This window comes from Gallus gallus, chromosome 3 (assembly GCF_016699485.2).
Source record: "Gallus gallus isolate bGalGal1 chromosome 3, bGalGal1.mat.broiler.GRCg7b, whole genome shotgun sequence".
NCBI lineage: Eukaryota > Metazoa > Chordata > Aves > Galliformes > Phasianidae > Gallus > Gallus gallus.
In genome coordinates, this window is record NC_052534.1 from 101,371,832 (window position 1) to 101,385,610 (window position 13,779).

Consider the following 13,779-nt stretch of genomic DNA (forward strand, 5'->3'; position numbering starts at 1 on the left):
CGATTACCAAGGCAAAAATAACAACACGGTGACGCTGTAACAAAAATAACCACTCCATCTCTTCTCCTGCAATCATGTCAGTTTCCTACATTAGTTTTAAATTTTGTTTTAAAATGTGAGCAACTACACACACAGAATTATCCAGACAGGTAAAATCACAACAACGCAGCAAACAGGACTGCAATCATCAGCAACATTAGGAAATAAGAGAAATTCTAAGAAATTAAGCACTGAGTTAGTTAGTGATATATTAATATTGACACAGCAGAACAACACTTGGATTAAGTAACGTCTTCTGGAATCTGATCTTTATACAGACTGAAAATGCTACAAGCAAGGCTTTAAAGGCATGCCTCCTCTACATGAAGAACGTACCGGCTGCTGTCCCTGTTGTGCCTGGGAGGCTGCTTGTTGATTTGCTGTGGTATTTGCTGCTGCAGCTTGCTGCTGAAATAAATTGGCTGGATACACCCCCCATGGAACACCATAATACTGAGGCGGAACCACAGCAGGACCTAAAACCAGAACACTTGATTATTCCATCTAATGCAGCCAATTAAAATAACTGTTTATACTCTTTGCAGCATCCCTCATTGATCTGTCTTCTAAATGTCAAAACAGAAATGGGTATTTGAAAATCGAGACGTTAGTCAAAATGATACGTTAACATACGGGTTAATTTAAAGGACTCATATGAAGCCATACCTTCTTTATGGAAAAATAACCCTGTGAGATTCAGGTGATAAAATGAAAAACGTACGGTGATTAAAGCTTAATCAAAGCACACTCAAAATTAGTTTCCATGGTTGGAAGGAGGACAACACAGAATGAGCCAAATTCATCCTCCAGCAGCAATGTACTAAGACTTGCTCACATGCCTCTGCCTCCCTGCCAACTCCACGTAACGCTCTTCAGCGTGCTTGATCCCGTACTTACCTTTTAACCTACTGATAAGTAGAACCCACAGAAGGATAATTTTATATTGTTGTGTTGCACACAATCAAAATAAACACAATACATCTCTGTACTGTCTCCCCTGTGAAAACATTAACTGGAGATCTAGTATTTTTCAAGCTGCTGGGCTCAGGTCTGAGCACCAAGCTAGGACTTGAATACTCCACTTTAAGACATTTTCCTGGTCTTGGGGCTCATGTGTAGTCTGGGCCTTGTTAGCACACTGGAGACCCGTTTTATTCTCATGCTTGCTGGGAAGGAGAAAATGTGGAATTAGAAAGCTAATGCACCAAGTAAAAACATGCAAGGAAACACTAGCTGTCTCATCCGCTGAAAAGAAGACTCTACTAATGTCACTAACAATCTTATTAACAGTAAGCTTTTTCAGAACAGACAAACCTAACCACTGCATGCAGAAGGGCAGAGGAAACATGTTCAGAATACATATCTAACAAGAACTGAATTCCTTTTATAGAGTGAAAAGCATCAAGTCTGTAAACGTCAATTTCTCTACAAGTCCCTCCTTCCCAGAAATACATCTATCAAGAATATATAGAATGGATCTCAGTTTTTTTTTTTCCTTTCCAATTTCATTCAGTGAAATTATCAAGATAAACACAAGAAAGCATTCAGTTACCTGCTAGGGTGGCTGCTGCAGCTAATCCAGCTGCAGTGTATGGGTCAGTACCTGGAGGAGCAGCACTGATAATGTATGGGTTTGGCACAAAAGCAGCTGGAGCCAAGCCTGCTGAGAATACACCTGCTACAGTAATAAACAGAGTTTAATTATAGCTAACAGACTTAGCAAGCATTATCATACTCAAACCAATCAAACCACAAAACATATCCATTAAAATCAGTACTGCTTATTGCTTGGAACTTTCTAAGAGCAGATACAGTATTATGAAAATCAGTGCTTCTGTTTCTTGTCAGTCCTTTCTCACTGCACCCAAAGCTTAATAGCTTTGTGCTGCTGACCTACAGACTCCGAAGAAATTGATCTCATTTATACCTACCCACCCTTACATAGAAGCCTTCCAAATAGGAAGCTTGCTGCTACATTTCTGCTAAAATATGTACCAGAAGATGCTGCATTTCAAAAAAGAGGAATACAGCAGACTGCTTAGTCAGCACTTCTATACAAAGGAGCTTCTTTGCAGTTCAGAACTGAAAGTAAGGCATGAGACAGAACTTGTGGCCTCACAGAAACGTCTCCAGCTGACATGTTCACCTCCAAGACTGCACTAAGTTAGCTGGATGCTGAAAAGCTGCTATTTGCAGGCTGCCAATCCCTGTCTAGATCTGCCTGACCTGATCACATCTAGGTGAAAGAGCCAATGAGGGAAACTATCGCTGTACCACAGGAGAACAAAGACTTCACTCTGGAGATGCAGCTTCCCTTCCTTTTTGCCCTTCTGCACATGAGAACCCTTAATCCCCTCACAGCTAGTGCACAGATGTATACACCTCGTCAACCATGTGGTGAAACACAAAGGACAGAAGCTTTTAAACCTGTCCTACCGCAGTGTCACATCTGGATGTGCTCCCATCCCTAAGTAAGGAACTGCTCCCATGAAGCTGCCAATCGCTCCAACTTCTCTCTCCCCAAAAGCACATCTTTGTCACAGTGGCTGTGAAACTGACCCTGTGGTAACTGACACACAGCCTCCTGGTGAGCTGCCAGCAGGCCTCATGCAAGAACTTCATGCATTTGTTCATCCACTGATTTGTTTTAAAAAGACAGCCAAACTTCTTGCTATGGAGTAACTCTAAAAATAAATAAGTTTTTTGATGTCATTAGCAAGAAAGAATTAATCAATTAATTAACCTGAACTAAAAGCTCAATATCCATTTAAATTAGAATCTATTTCAATTAGGTGAAACAAAGCAGTATAGGAGAGCAACACACAGCTGTTTGCTGTGAGGGCCTGCTGCACTTCACACAAAGCTCACCTATGTGAGGCTGCTGAGCCGCAGCCAGGGCGTACTGCTGCTGCTGGGCTGCTGTTAACTGCTGCACAGTCAGAGCATTAGTCCTCTGGAAAAGCTATTAGAAAAACAAAACAGAAAAAAAAAAAAAGCAGCATTTCAGTTTTCAAGAGTCAGGATTACAATTTATTAGGATTTACTTTACGAAAAGGAATTTGTGAGCCAAGCTTCTACCCTATGAAATTACTTTACTGGAAAATTACATGCCAGTACTCTTCCCAGATTAACTGTACATTTATCTGCCTCTGTGTCACGGATATTTAATGAAACAGAATATATATGTTTAAATGGCTACCGAAAAGAATAGCACTTAAAGGACCAATGTGGCATACTCTGAAATCCAATACTAACCTGCTGCTGAGAATTGTAGTCAAAAAGTCCTACAGTAGCTCCCGAAGAGTCCATCTGTACCTGGTTGCCAGGATAATCAAATTGTAGAGAATCAAGACCAACTTGTTCCATGGCATCTAGATTCTGATTTTCTGGATTGGAAAATTCTTCTACCAAGGGCTTGTGGGCTGTAGGATTGGGAAGTGGACCCAATCCTTCTGTGGTGCTGGGATTGGGACCCAAGCGTTCAGCTACTTCTGTTGGGGAGGCTTGTCGACTTCCAGGGGTACGACTGTTCAGAAGAAATTCAAGACAGGCTCTTACAGTCTTAAATAACACTACCTATTGATAGACTACAGTATTTCTATTTTAAAGGAATCTCTGAGTTCAGAGATGTTACAAAGAAGTTACAAAGGAGAGCAAGAGTGATTTTAACCAGCATGCACTGATGGTTCAAGATAAAGGACTCATTTCATTTCAAAGCATGGTTTTTATTTTCTTTTTAAACTTTAGAAGATACAGCTCTCTCAAATCATTGTAAAATAAACAAACTGATCACTGAAGCTATTTATGGTGAAATGAAATAAACTGTAATAACCTGTAATTTTGGGGATGGCTTGTTATTGCATTTTGGGAGGGACAGAATTACTAAAAAACAACTCGAAAAGAAATAATTAGAAAAAGAAACAAAAGGACACAGCTGTGTGCTCATGCCAGAGGAGAGAAAGCAACAATAAAACTTCAGCAGGAAAAGACACACAATATAGCGAGTATCTTCCACATCTCAAAAGCAGACAATGCATCTTTCACCTCCACGTAAAACAGACTCAAAACTCCCTCACATTTAGCATTTGACTGAAACATTTAATTTCCCTACACAAGTCATTTAACAGACTACACCAATGACTGATGATGGGAAAACAGCGTTCCTCATATAATCCCATCAGTTCCATCTTAAGTTCCTCAAGAATAAACACAGCCTGTTGTCTGTAAGAAAATCTTTAGGATGGAGTAAAATGGGAGTGTTCCATTTCTTTTGGCAGTACATCAGAGATATGCACCTGGAAATTGTTTACTATGCCAAAACCTTGAGGTTCGTCTTTCCATATGTAAAGAGCTGGTGGTGGCTGAGATTTAGACAGCTACACTTGCACATCAATAAGTTTACACATCTTAAAATGCCATTAGGAGGATGGAAATTTAGCGAGTAGCAACTGACCAGTCACTAGGAATTGAACTTAGGGTAAAAGCTGTATCATTCTCACATCTCCACAGGCTGTACTGACTACATCTCCGCAGACTACAGGGGAATCTCAGTGCATGCAAACGCCTGAAAGAAGATGTCAACTGATTGATGCCCTGAAAAGATTCCCACTCCTGTGGTCAGGATAATGCTCTCAGACACAAGGCCTGATTTTTGGGTGGTGCTGCTGGAGAAAGGAGTTGGGCTTGATGGTCCTAGTGGGTCCCTTTCAGATCGAGATATTCTGTAATTCTATGATTCTACCTGAATTTGGACTTGCATCCTACGTTTTGTGTCATGCCATACTGTTTAGACTGGCATTTTTTTTTTCCTGACAGAAATCTAAAATAAAATACTGGGAGTGAGTTCTGTGAGGGAATTCGTAATCCCTTAACAGCACTAGTTGTGTGGGCAGAGAACTATAATTACATGCAAAGTTTTTCAAGAAAAAACACAAATTTCAGCTAAGATCACTTTACTTGTGAAGATGGGTTTCACAACCACAAAAATCAATCTTGCAGGATTAATCTGTATCTATTCCAGGAGCACACTGCCAGAAGACTAATTCTAGGATAGAGACACAGCCTCTGTAGTACCTGCTCTCCTTCCCCTTCAGGGCTCCAAAAGCTGTCCCCTCTTACTCACCAAGGCAAAGAAATCTGCTAAAATTTGTGTGCTTGCCAGCATCAACTCTCCAGACTGCAGAGCCAGAAATTACTTCGTAAGTTCAGTCAACAATACTTTATGATCTTAGGACAAAATCCTTCAGGTGAAAGCACAGTTACACTGGGCTTTTTTTGAACGTAAGATGATTGTCATAGGTTGTTTCTATCTATAAGGTACTGCATATTATCTACATATCCTAGCTTGCAACTATATTTTGCTTAATGAATAAAACCAAGTTTGAAGCTGTTTAACATTCCTTATTCTTCCCAAGTGACATACATTATCAACAAAGCGAAGAACAAAAGGAAAAGAAGCAGTTATTTCAGTACATATTTTAGTTCAAAAATTGTCCTAAGTACAATAAAAATACAAGGAGGAGCACAAGACAAAGTTTTCTTTTACTACTTATGTTTGCTTAGTAAAGGAGGCTCCTTATATCAGTACTGTTCTGTTGCTATAGTTAAAGTTGTGTCAATACTTCAATTATAAACCTCTGTTTGGAGAGCTTTAAATCATCGCTTCATATGGGCCATTTCAATTAGATGGCCTTGTTTTTTGAGAGGTTTTCTGGCTTTGGATGCTTCTTTGCTCTAGTTTTTAATCCTTTCTTACTTTAATACAAAAGGTACTTCTGTACTGGGCAGCCTGGTCTGGTGGTTGGTGACCCTGCCCACAGCAGGGGGGTTGAAACTAAATGATCTCTGAGGTCCTTTTCAACCCAGACCATTCTATGAGTTTATGAGTCTGTGATTTGCAAATCATTATTTCAAAACTGAAATAGATCCTGGAGAAGCAGGACAAAAAAAAGTTATTCTACATTTGCTACTTATAATACCAAAAGTAACTTCACTTATTTCACATATTGCAGAATGCATCCGAAAGGAGGTAATTACTTTGAGCTCCCTAATATGTGTGGTATTATATTACTTTTCAATAACATATCCTGAAAAATAGGCCTGAAGATTCCTTCCTTAGCCTTAGGTAATTACATTTTTAAGGGGGTAGAAAATACTTAATTGTGAGATTCAAACATGTTATTTAATATACTTGCTTAATTATAAACTAATGAAAGCACGACTATTAGGTCACGTTCATCACATTAATACGAATTTATGAGCAGCACTCTAGTTTCCTAATACTGCTAATTCTTCTCAATGACAGTTATAAATGCACCAGTCACCTAAAAACAAAGATTAGTCCTTTAAAAACATCCAATTTAAAATGCATTTTAGCATTATTAAAAAAAAAGCAGGCTGGCTGTGCTATCATAAAGTAATGTATCATTTAAAAACCTTGAGTTTGTTCCTTTTTTTTTCCCCCTGGGAAAAGAATTAAATGGTAACCCCACTCTATACAGTGAATTATGACACTCAGCTGTGTGAACCCTCATCCAAGAACATAATTTCCACAAAAACATTTGTGGAGAAATAACTGTGTTAGGCTGAGGTACTGACCAGCAAAATTAGAAGGTACGTTATGACTCCGTAGGACTATCTCTCTACAACAGTCAGATGCAAAAGTTGGAAAGTATCAAAAGGAAGCAGAGAGAGAAAAGGACTGACTTCGTAATCAAAAGGGTGAAAGCTTTCATCCCCCTTTAATTCACCACATTGTGAAGGTACTCGTTTGCTTTGAAAAAAATACTTTATTAGAATGAATTTGTCTCATGAGAAGTGACACACACACTAATGACATCCTAAGAAACACGTGGCACAGTGGGAAAGGGAGGACGTGAGGCAGCAAGAATCAATCTGCAGCTGGATAATGTTTGAAGCTGACACACAAACCAGAACTGTAATAATGCCTTAAGAGACATGTTCGCCTTCTCGAGAAACAGTTAAAAGCTTACTTAAAATCTTTGCAATCGGCATCCATTCCATTTGGCAAACCTCTGCCATTTATTTTAGTAACATCCTCATCATCTCCTTGTTTAAGATCTCTGTTTTTGTCCTCCTCAAATGGAGAAGCCTTGCCTTTCTGATCGCCTTTCTCAGGTCCATCTGTTTCAGCATCTCTAGTGCCCTGAGGAAAAAGAATCTGTTTGATTCTGAATATTGAACAGAACACAATAGGAGCACCACAAGGTGACCTCATTCTACACTACAGCGCACGTAAACAATACAAACAGTTTCTTTTCAATAGAATTGCATCTGGCGGGTAACTTGGTCACCAAGTTTTGACCACATGCAATTAAAAACTGCCAATATGTGAAAAGGAATGCCAGGATTTATAATGGAAGAGCTAACTCAACCTTAACTATAGCGGTGCTGTTGAAGCAATAACACTTTTAGTTTATACAGTTAAAACATCCAGTACATAAAACCCCCTTACTGAAACACAGAATAGGAAAATCTAGGAAAAAAAAAAAGTACAATATGCATTTTGAATTATTTGTGACCTTTTCCCTCCTCTCTTTAAAGGCATTAGGAAAGTACTGTTTTGAAGGCAGCTATTTAGTCAAGATTCCCAAACTACTTCCCTCTGACCTCCTTAGCCCCTTCCAACCAAGGAAGACAGGCAGATAGCAACTATACACTTCCTAAAGAGAAGAGGAAAAAAAAACCTGGACAGATCACATAGGAAATATAACCATGTAAATCACTAAGACTATGGCACGTAACTACATAACTTAACATGCTGTATTACTTACAAAAGCTCCTTTCCTAAACCGGGAATCCAATTTATCAGCTGGAGAGGAACTTAACACATATTCTACCATGCTCACGCCAAGGCCACCACTTTCTGATCGTGGAGACAATACAGCATTTACTTCACTGTTTCCATGAAAACCCTGTCCAGGCTTTCTCTGTACCATAATAGGCTGGGACATAGAATGGTCTGTTAAAACAAACAAAAATATCACGATTGTACTTTTTGAATACAACTTGCAATATTTCTGCAATTCATTACAGACGACATATGAAACAAGCTGAAAAATCAATGAATTCAAAATCCCATGTTCCAGAAGTGTTATTAGCATACAACCACCAGTGCTATGAACATTTTTAGTATTAAAGTGAAAGTAAAACCAAACTCACCACACACCGAACATTTAGTATATCGCTTTACTTTAAAATAACATGTAGCAAGCCATCAATTCCTCAGTACGTATCTATTCATCACTTACGAGGAGTTCCCCATGCAGTCTCTCTCCACTCATCACCAAGGAATATCCCTTTTTGTCCATCTTTTGCTGAATCATCAGGTTCCCAAAACTTTTTGGCAGGTAAAAGCTGCGTGAGAAGAGAAAATAATCTTTTTAACAATATGATAGCAAATAGGCAAAAAATAACAACACAACTAAGATGATGGGCAATTTGTTTTAGAGATACCAAAGTCAGCTTTACATGAGGAAGCACGCAGAGTTGAGGAATAATTAAAACACCTGAAGTTGTTACTGAAGCTGATGATGCATTAAAGATTTGCTCACATGACTGCAACAAGGCAGATCCTTCCTTACAAGGAAGAGGTATAGAATACATAACCAGTTGTGATAAAAAGCTGAACAAATAATCCTCTCAGAAACTTCAAACTTTGCATTGCTTCCTTCTCATTTTGGCTCAGAAGCTGGGCCTTTAACCAGCACCACTGTGAGAAAAAGAAACAAAGGAGCTATGTTCCAAATTTCAGCAAGCAACTGACCTGCACTGTGACAAGTCAGCTCCTTTAGACCACATGGATCTCCTGATTATAAACTGGTGACCATCCAATTCGAAGCTTCAAGTACCAGTCATTTAATACAGCTGCATGATTCTATTCATTACTATTTCCAAAGCAAAGTTTCAGGTCAAATCTGTATCAGAATAATTTCTTGTACTGTCTTCAAGATCAGAAGACAGTGCAGAACTACAGATGCACCACACAAACAAGAATCTCTCCTATTACTTAACTGACAGATAAAAACCATTCAACATCACAGCTGCTTAATACGAGCCCTGATGAAGCTACTAACAAGATTCAATTATCTTTTTTTTAAGGTTTTTATTAATCTAGCTTTGAAAGAGTTTGTGAAAACTGCTTAAAGAAGAGGGTAAGACTGCCATTAGCAGGCCACAAACATAAATAAAACCAGAGGTGAAGGAAGCTCGTCTTGAATGTAAGGATTGCTGATTGATGTCTGACGTTTACAAGAATGATCACCAGAAAAATGTTTAGCTAAACTAGATACTGAAATCCCTGTGTTCCTTACATAAAGAATTCAGTAACACCAAAGAACTGGTGGGTGGAGGAAGATCAACAGTCAGTACTCCACCAAACCACCTATAGAAGAGTTATATGCTTGCAGTACTGCAGCAATGACCTGCTCTGACACAGCTGCTCTCTTTCTCAGTACTTGGGAGAACCACCTGCAGCTGTCAAACAAAGATGCTGTGGGAGCACCAGAATATTGAGTTTACCACAGATTTAAGAACTGGATGAAGTTTGCCATCAGAGGATTTAGAAACAGATTCATGGAATCTTAAAACTACAGTTCAACTAAAAAGCAAAAGATTATATTTTACAAATAAACCTAGAAAACCTATTAATATTTCTCAGCTCTGTGTAGTACCAATTCTGCAGTACTACTTCTTTTTCACTTTGCAGTACAGAGGTAAACAAAAAGCATTTTCTGCTATCTGTGAAACCTTTTACAGGGAAAGAGAACCACATTTTATATTAAACACAGTCCATCAGAAGTTCAAAGGTATTTCCAGCTGAGGTGAGAGAGATGAGAAACACGAAAGTGAAGGTCAGAACAAAAATACCTTGGGTGTCATAAAACTAGCACATAGCTTCCAGTATGTTTACCCTGAATTAGAGCTCTCTCTGCATATATACATGTATACATAGATATATATATACATACATATATATACACATATGTTATGTATCTGTTTAATTCCACTATCAGACAGATGTTGGGATGAAGCAGTGGAAAGCAATAGCAGATCTGAGTAGAACACACTGCAATTCAGATTTCAAAACTGATTTTCAGTGTTTCTATCACAAGAAGAAATTATCCACTGATAAAAAGACACAATAATGACCACTGGCAAAAGGCTGTGTTCTTTCTTTTCTGTTGTATTTTGTGTATGTTTCTCTGTTCTAAACTGAATGCTTTTAACTTCCAAACATGTGCATTCAACTTTTTATTGTCTTCTGTTTTCTGGTTAACAAAGTAAAGCTTCCAAATAAACGTAATCATAGAATCATAGAATGGCCTGGGTTGAAAACGATCAAGTTTCAGCCTCCCTGCTATGTGCAGGGTCGCCAACCACCAGACCAGGCTGCCCAGAGCCACATCCAGCCTGGCCTTGAATGCCTCCAGGGATGGGGCATCCACAGCCTCCTTGGGCAACCTGTTCCAGTGCGGCACCTATACCTCAGGAGGCTCCAGTGAAAGCTCAACAGATTCATGGAGACATTTTTGATGGACATTTGAAGTCCCTCATCTAGAGAAACTGGCATTCTTAAAGAACATGTCTTTCTGTGGAGGAGTGACCTGGATTTTTAGGTTTTTTGTTTTTTATTTTTATTTTTTTTAAGAGAGAGCGTTGATGCGTTGACATGCTATGCCCATTCAAAGGGATTTTTTAGCTATTGGGTTGCTATATAAAGAAGCAGCTGGAGCAGCTGTCAGTTCTCTCATTGTAGAACTCAAAAAAATATGTTTTTCAAAAAAAAAAAGTACTGTGTTCTTCTCTAACAGATAAGGAAAAAAAAAAAACAACAGTAACTGCAGTCATCTTGCCCTCTGATAACATGCCTTGTGCTCAATACTTCTTGCATTTAGTGTGGTAAGCTGTAGTTGAAAAGAAACTTTACAAAAAAGCATCCATTTCTAATTCAAAATAAGAGTGCTGTATTTTTCACTAAGCTCTTCCAACAGTAGGTTCGAGTATCTTCTTCACCATCAGCCCTGCTCCTTTTTATGTCTCTGTTGGATGAACAAAGCTCTTTTTTATGCACAAATAACCAACTATGTTAAAGGCAATCCTTAACCAGCTCTAATGAGTAACTACACAGTCTCAATTACTGGGTCTTAACAACTTTTTTTTCCCCAAGATCAGAAGTTATTACTATGTAGCTTACTACAAATTCTCCAAATGAAGTTTTGAGACCAGAAATGGATACACTGTCCCTAAAACAAAACCTATACACACTTTGATTCCCACTTCTCGTAAGAATAGATGCTACCAAATACAATTATTTTACATTCTGTTTGACAATTAATTTTACATATGGCTGTATGAGGTCAGACAAAGGGTCCTGGAGCCCTGAATGTCAGCTCTGAAATAGGAAACAGCAGATGCCCAAAGAGAAATATCAACACATGTCAGTATGTCTTCAGAATATCACCCTGACCTTGAGAGTCATGATTGTTGTTGAAAGCTGGAGCCAGAAGCAGCATCTGCATTTAACCATCTAAGAGCTACAACTGTAGGTGATCCTTTGAGAAAGATGCCTGCAGAACAGCAGATCTCCCACTAACAGAGCTCTGGTTTGCTTCTTTACAAAATAAATTAGCAGAGAATTAAAAGATGGAAAGAGATCAAGGATCACTCTGTGGAACTGAGTGATGGAACTGAGTGGAACATCAGACTCATGTTCTGCAGTCCCAGTCCTGCTACTGACTCAGAGCAGGTTCAGTTCAGACGGAAAACTTAACAAAAAGACTTCCAGTATGTATCCTTCCCAAAATACTTGCATCAGGATTCATGTGCAGTCTTCATTTCAGCAATGACGTGAGAAGTAAGACCTAACAGCCTCTTGACGTCAAGAAATGTTGAATCCCAGTACGGGGAAAAAAACAGACCAAGAAGGATAACAGAATTACATGGACAAGAAATTAATTTCAGTTCAGGAAAAAAAAAAAAATAACAGAAGAAAAATTGAGGAAGAAGACTATTTCCCAATAGCTAGAAGTACATCGTTTGAAACGATCCCTTCAAACCTTCTGAAGTAGGCAGATGGAAGCACTTAAGAATGCACAACTACAATTCTGTTTACACTTGTATTCGTGAGGGTATTTTCTCTAGTACTTTGAAGGCTAATAATATATCCAGAAAGAAGGTCAAAACAGTCTGCATTAAGTTCCATGCACTGCTGTGAAACACTAACACAAAAATTACAATGTCAACTCAGCTATCTGAACACACACTAAATCGAGATACTTGAAAGACAAGGGGAAATGGTTTGAAGTTGAAGGAGGGAAGATTTAGGTTGAATGTCAGGGGGAAGTTCTTTACTATGAGAGTGGTGATGTTCTGGAACAGGCTGTCCAGGGAGATTGCGGTTGCCTCGTCCCTGGAGGTGTTCAAGGCCAGGCTGGATGGGGCCCTGGGCAGCCTGGTCTAGTATTAAATGTGGAGGTTGGCAGCCCTGCCTGTGGTGGGGGGGTTGGAGCTTTGTGCTCCTTGAGGTCTCTTCCAACCTGGGCCATTCTGTGATTCTATGGAAGATGCTCCTGAAAGATGTAACAGGCTCATAACTTCAGGGTCACATTACAGTGCCTATTCCTGATACAAGATTACTGTAAGAGAACTCCTTTTTTTTCTTCAAAATAAAATAATTTAAATGCAAGTCTTCACAGTTCTACAAAATTCGTTAAATGCTTCATTTAAGTAAAAAAGATCAAACACGAATAGCAACTTGTCAGCCAACAAGTGTTGAGCAACCAGAGCATAACATTTGTTTTTTGTCAGTAAGTTACAGTTTCCCTTGAGCATGCAGTCTTTGTAATTATCTTTTAAAAATTAAGAAATATTTTCACTGGTTCCATTATCAAAAAACTTAATTAACATGCAGCAAAACAAATGGATCGTTATTTGAAATCTTTGTTTAATGTGAATTTATTCCATTACTGTGTCCTGCCAGGGCAAGTAACCCTAACAGATGTTGATTACTTCTAAAACAGTTCAGGTCTTTCAAAGACAGTTCCCTAAGTCACAGTCTATGATGTTCAGGTCTTCAGAAGTGCACTGATAATGGGAATGAATCAAAAAACTCCTCCCCATCGAGATAAGTTAAATAATAGCGCTACTACTCCTGGTTATAATGTTATTTTAAGGAGTAATTACCAATAAAGGCATCATAAATTACCACATTTCTGTTAAGTCGTGCCAATATCTTTTCTGGAGCCAAAATCCTTAGCAGATCCTAGCACCCTTGGCTTGTTAGGGGTGGCAGCTGTTTCACTCATTTAGACAATGACAATGAAAACATACCTCATTTCATAGAACTGCACAAGATTTTAAAGAAATTACATGGTTGCTTCCCCTAGAGTGTCAGTCATCTGACAAGACTGTAGTAACACTGTAGTCACCAAGCATCCCATCTTCTCACAAGCCACTCAGATCCTCAGTGGCCTGAAAAATCAATTTGCTCTTACAAGAAACTCTTTACTCAGCTTGGTATCATTTACAACTCTTAAACTGCATCAAAATGTTCATAACTGCAACTGGATTTTCAGTCCTTGGTAATTACCTCTCCCATTCCCCGAGATTCTAGGGCAAGAGCTTGAAACTCATGATTCATCTCATCCACAGATCGAACCTGTAGGAGAAAAAACAAATCAGTGATCTGCTACGTATTCCAATATATTTTCCAGAAGTTTG

The 13,779-nt window shown here is 38.8% G+C and overlaps 1 protein-coding gene across 20 annotated transcripts in view; it reads right to left on the minus strand.

Annotated features, from left to right (window-relative positions):
* PUM2 (pumilio RNA binding family member 2) overlaps positions 1-13,779 on the minus strand; it is a 63,216-nt gene that overhangs the window by 32,312 nt on the left and 17,125 nt on the right. For 16 of the 20 annotated variants that reach the window (NM_001396838.1, NM_001396836.2, NM_001396833.1 and 13 more), the window contains exons 2-9: positions 13,649-13,717; positions 8,310-8,415; positions 7,833-8,020; positions 7,032-7,204; positions 3,295-3,565; positions 2,908-3,001; positions 1,592-1,717; positions 376-515 (exon numbers count right to left, since the gene is read on the minus strand). In NM_001396838.1, the coding sequence (NP_001383767.1) occupies positions 376-515; positions 1,592-1,717; positions 2,908-3,001; positions 3,295-3,565; positions 7,032-7,204; positions 7,833-8,020; positions 8,310-8,415; positions 13,649-13,699 (1,149 nt within the window). In that variant the 5' untranslated portion in view covers positions 13,700-13,717. The remainder of the gene's footprint in view (positions 1-375; positions 516-1,591; positions 1,718-2,907; positions 3,002-3,294; positions 3,566-7,031; positions 7,205-7,832; positions 8,021-8,309; positions 8,416-13,648; positions 13,718-13,779) is intronic. The other 4 variants (XM_040697215.2, NM_001039292.2, XM_015284963.4 and 1 more) reach the window with 1 other exon arrangement.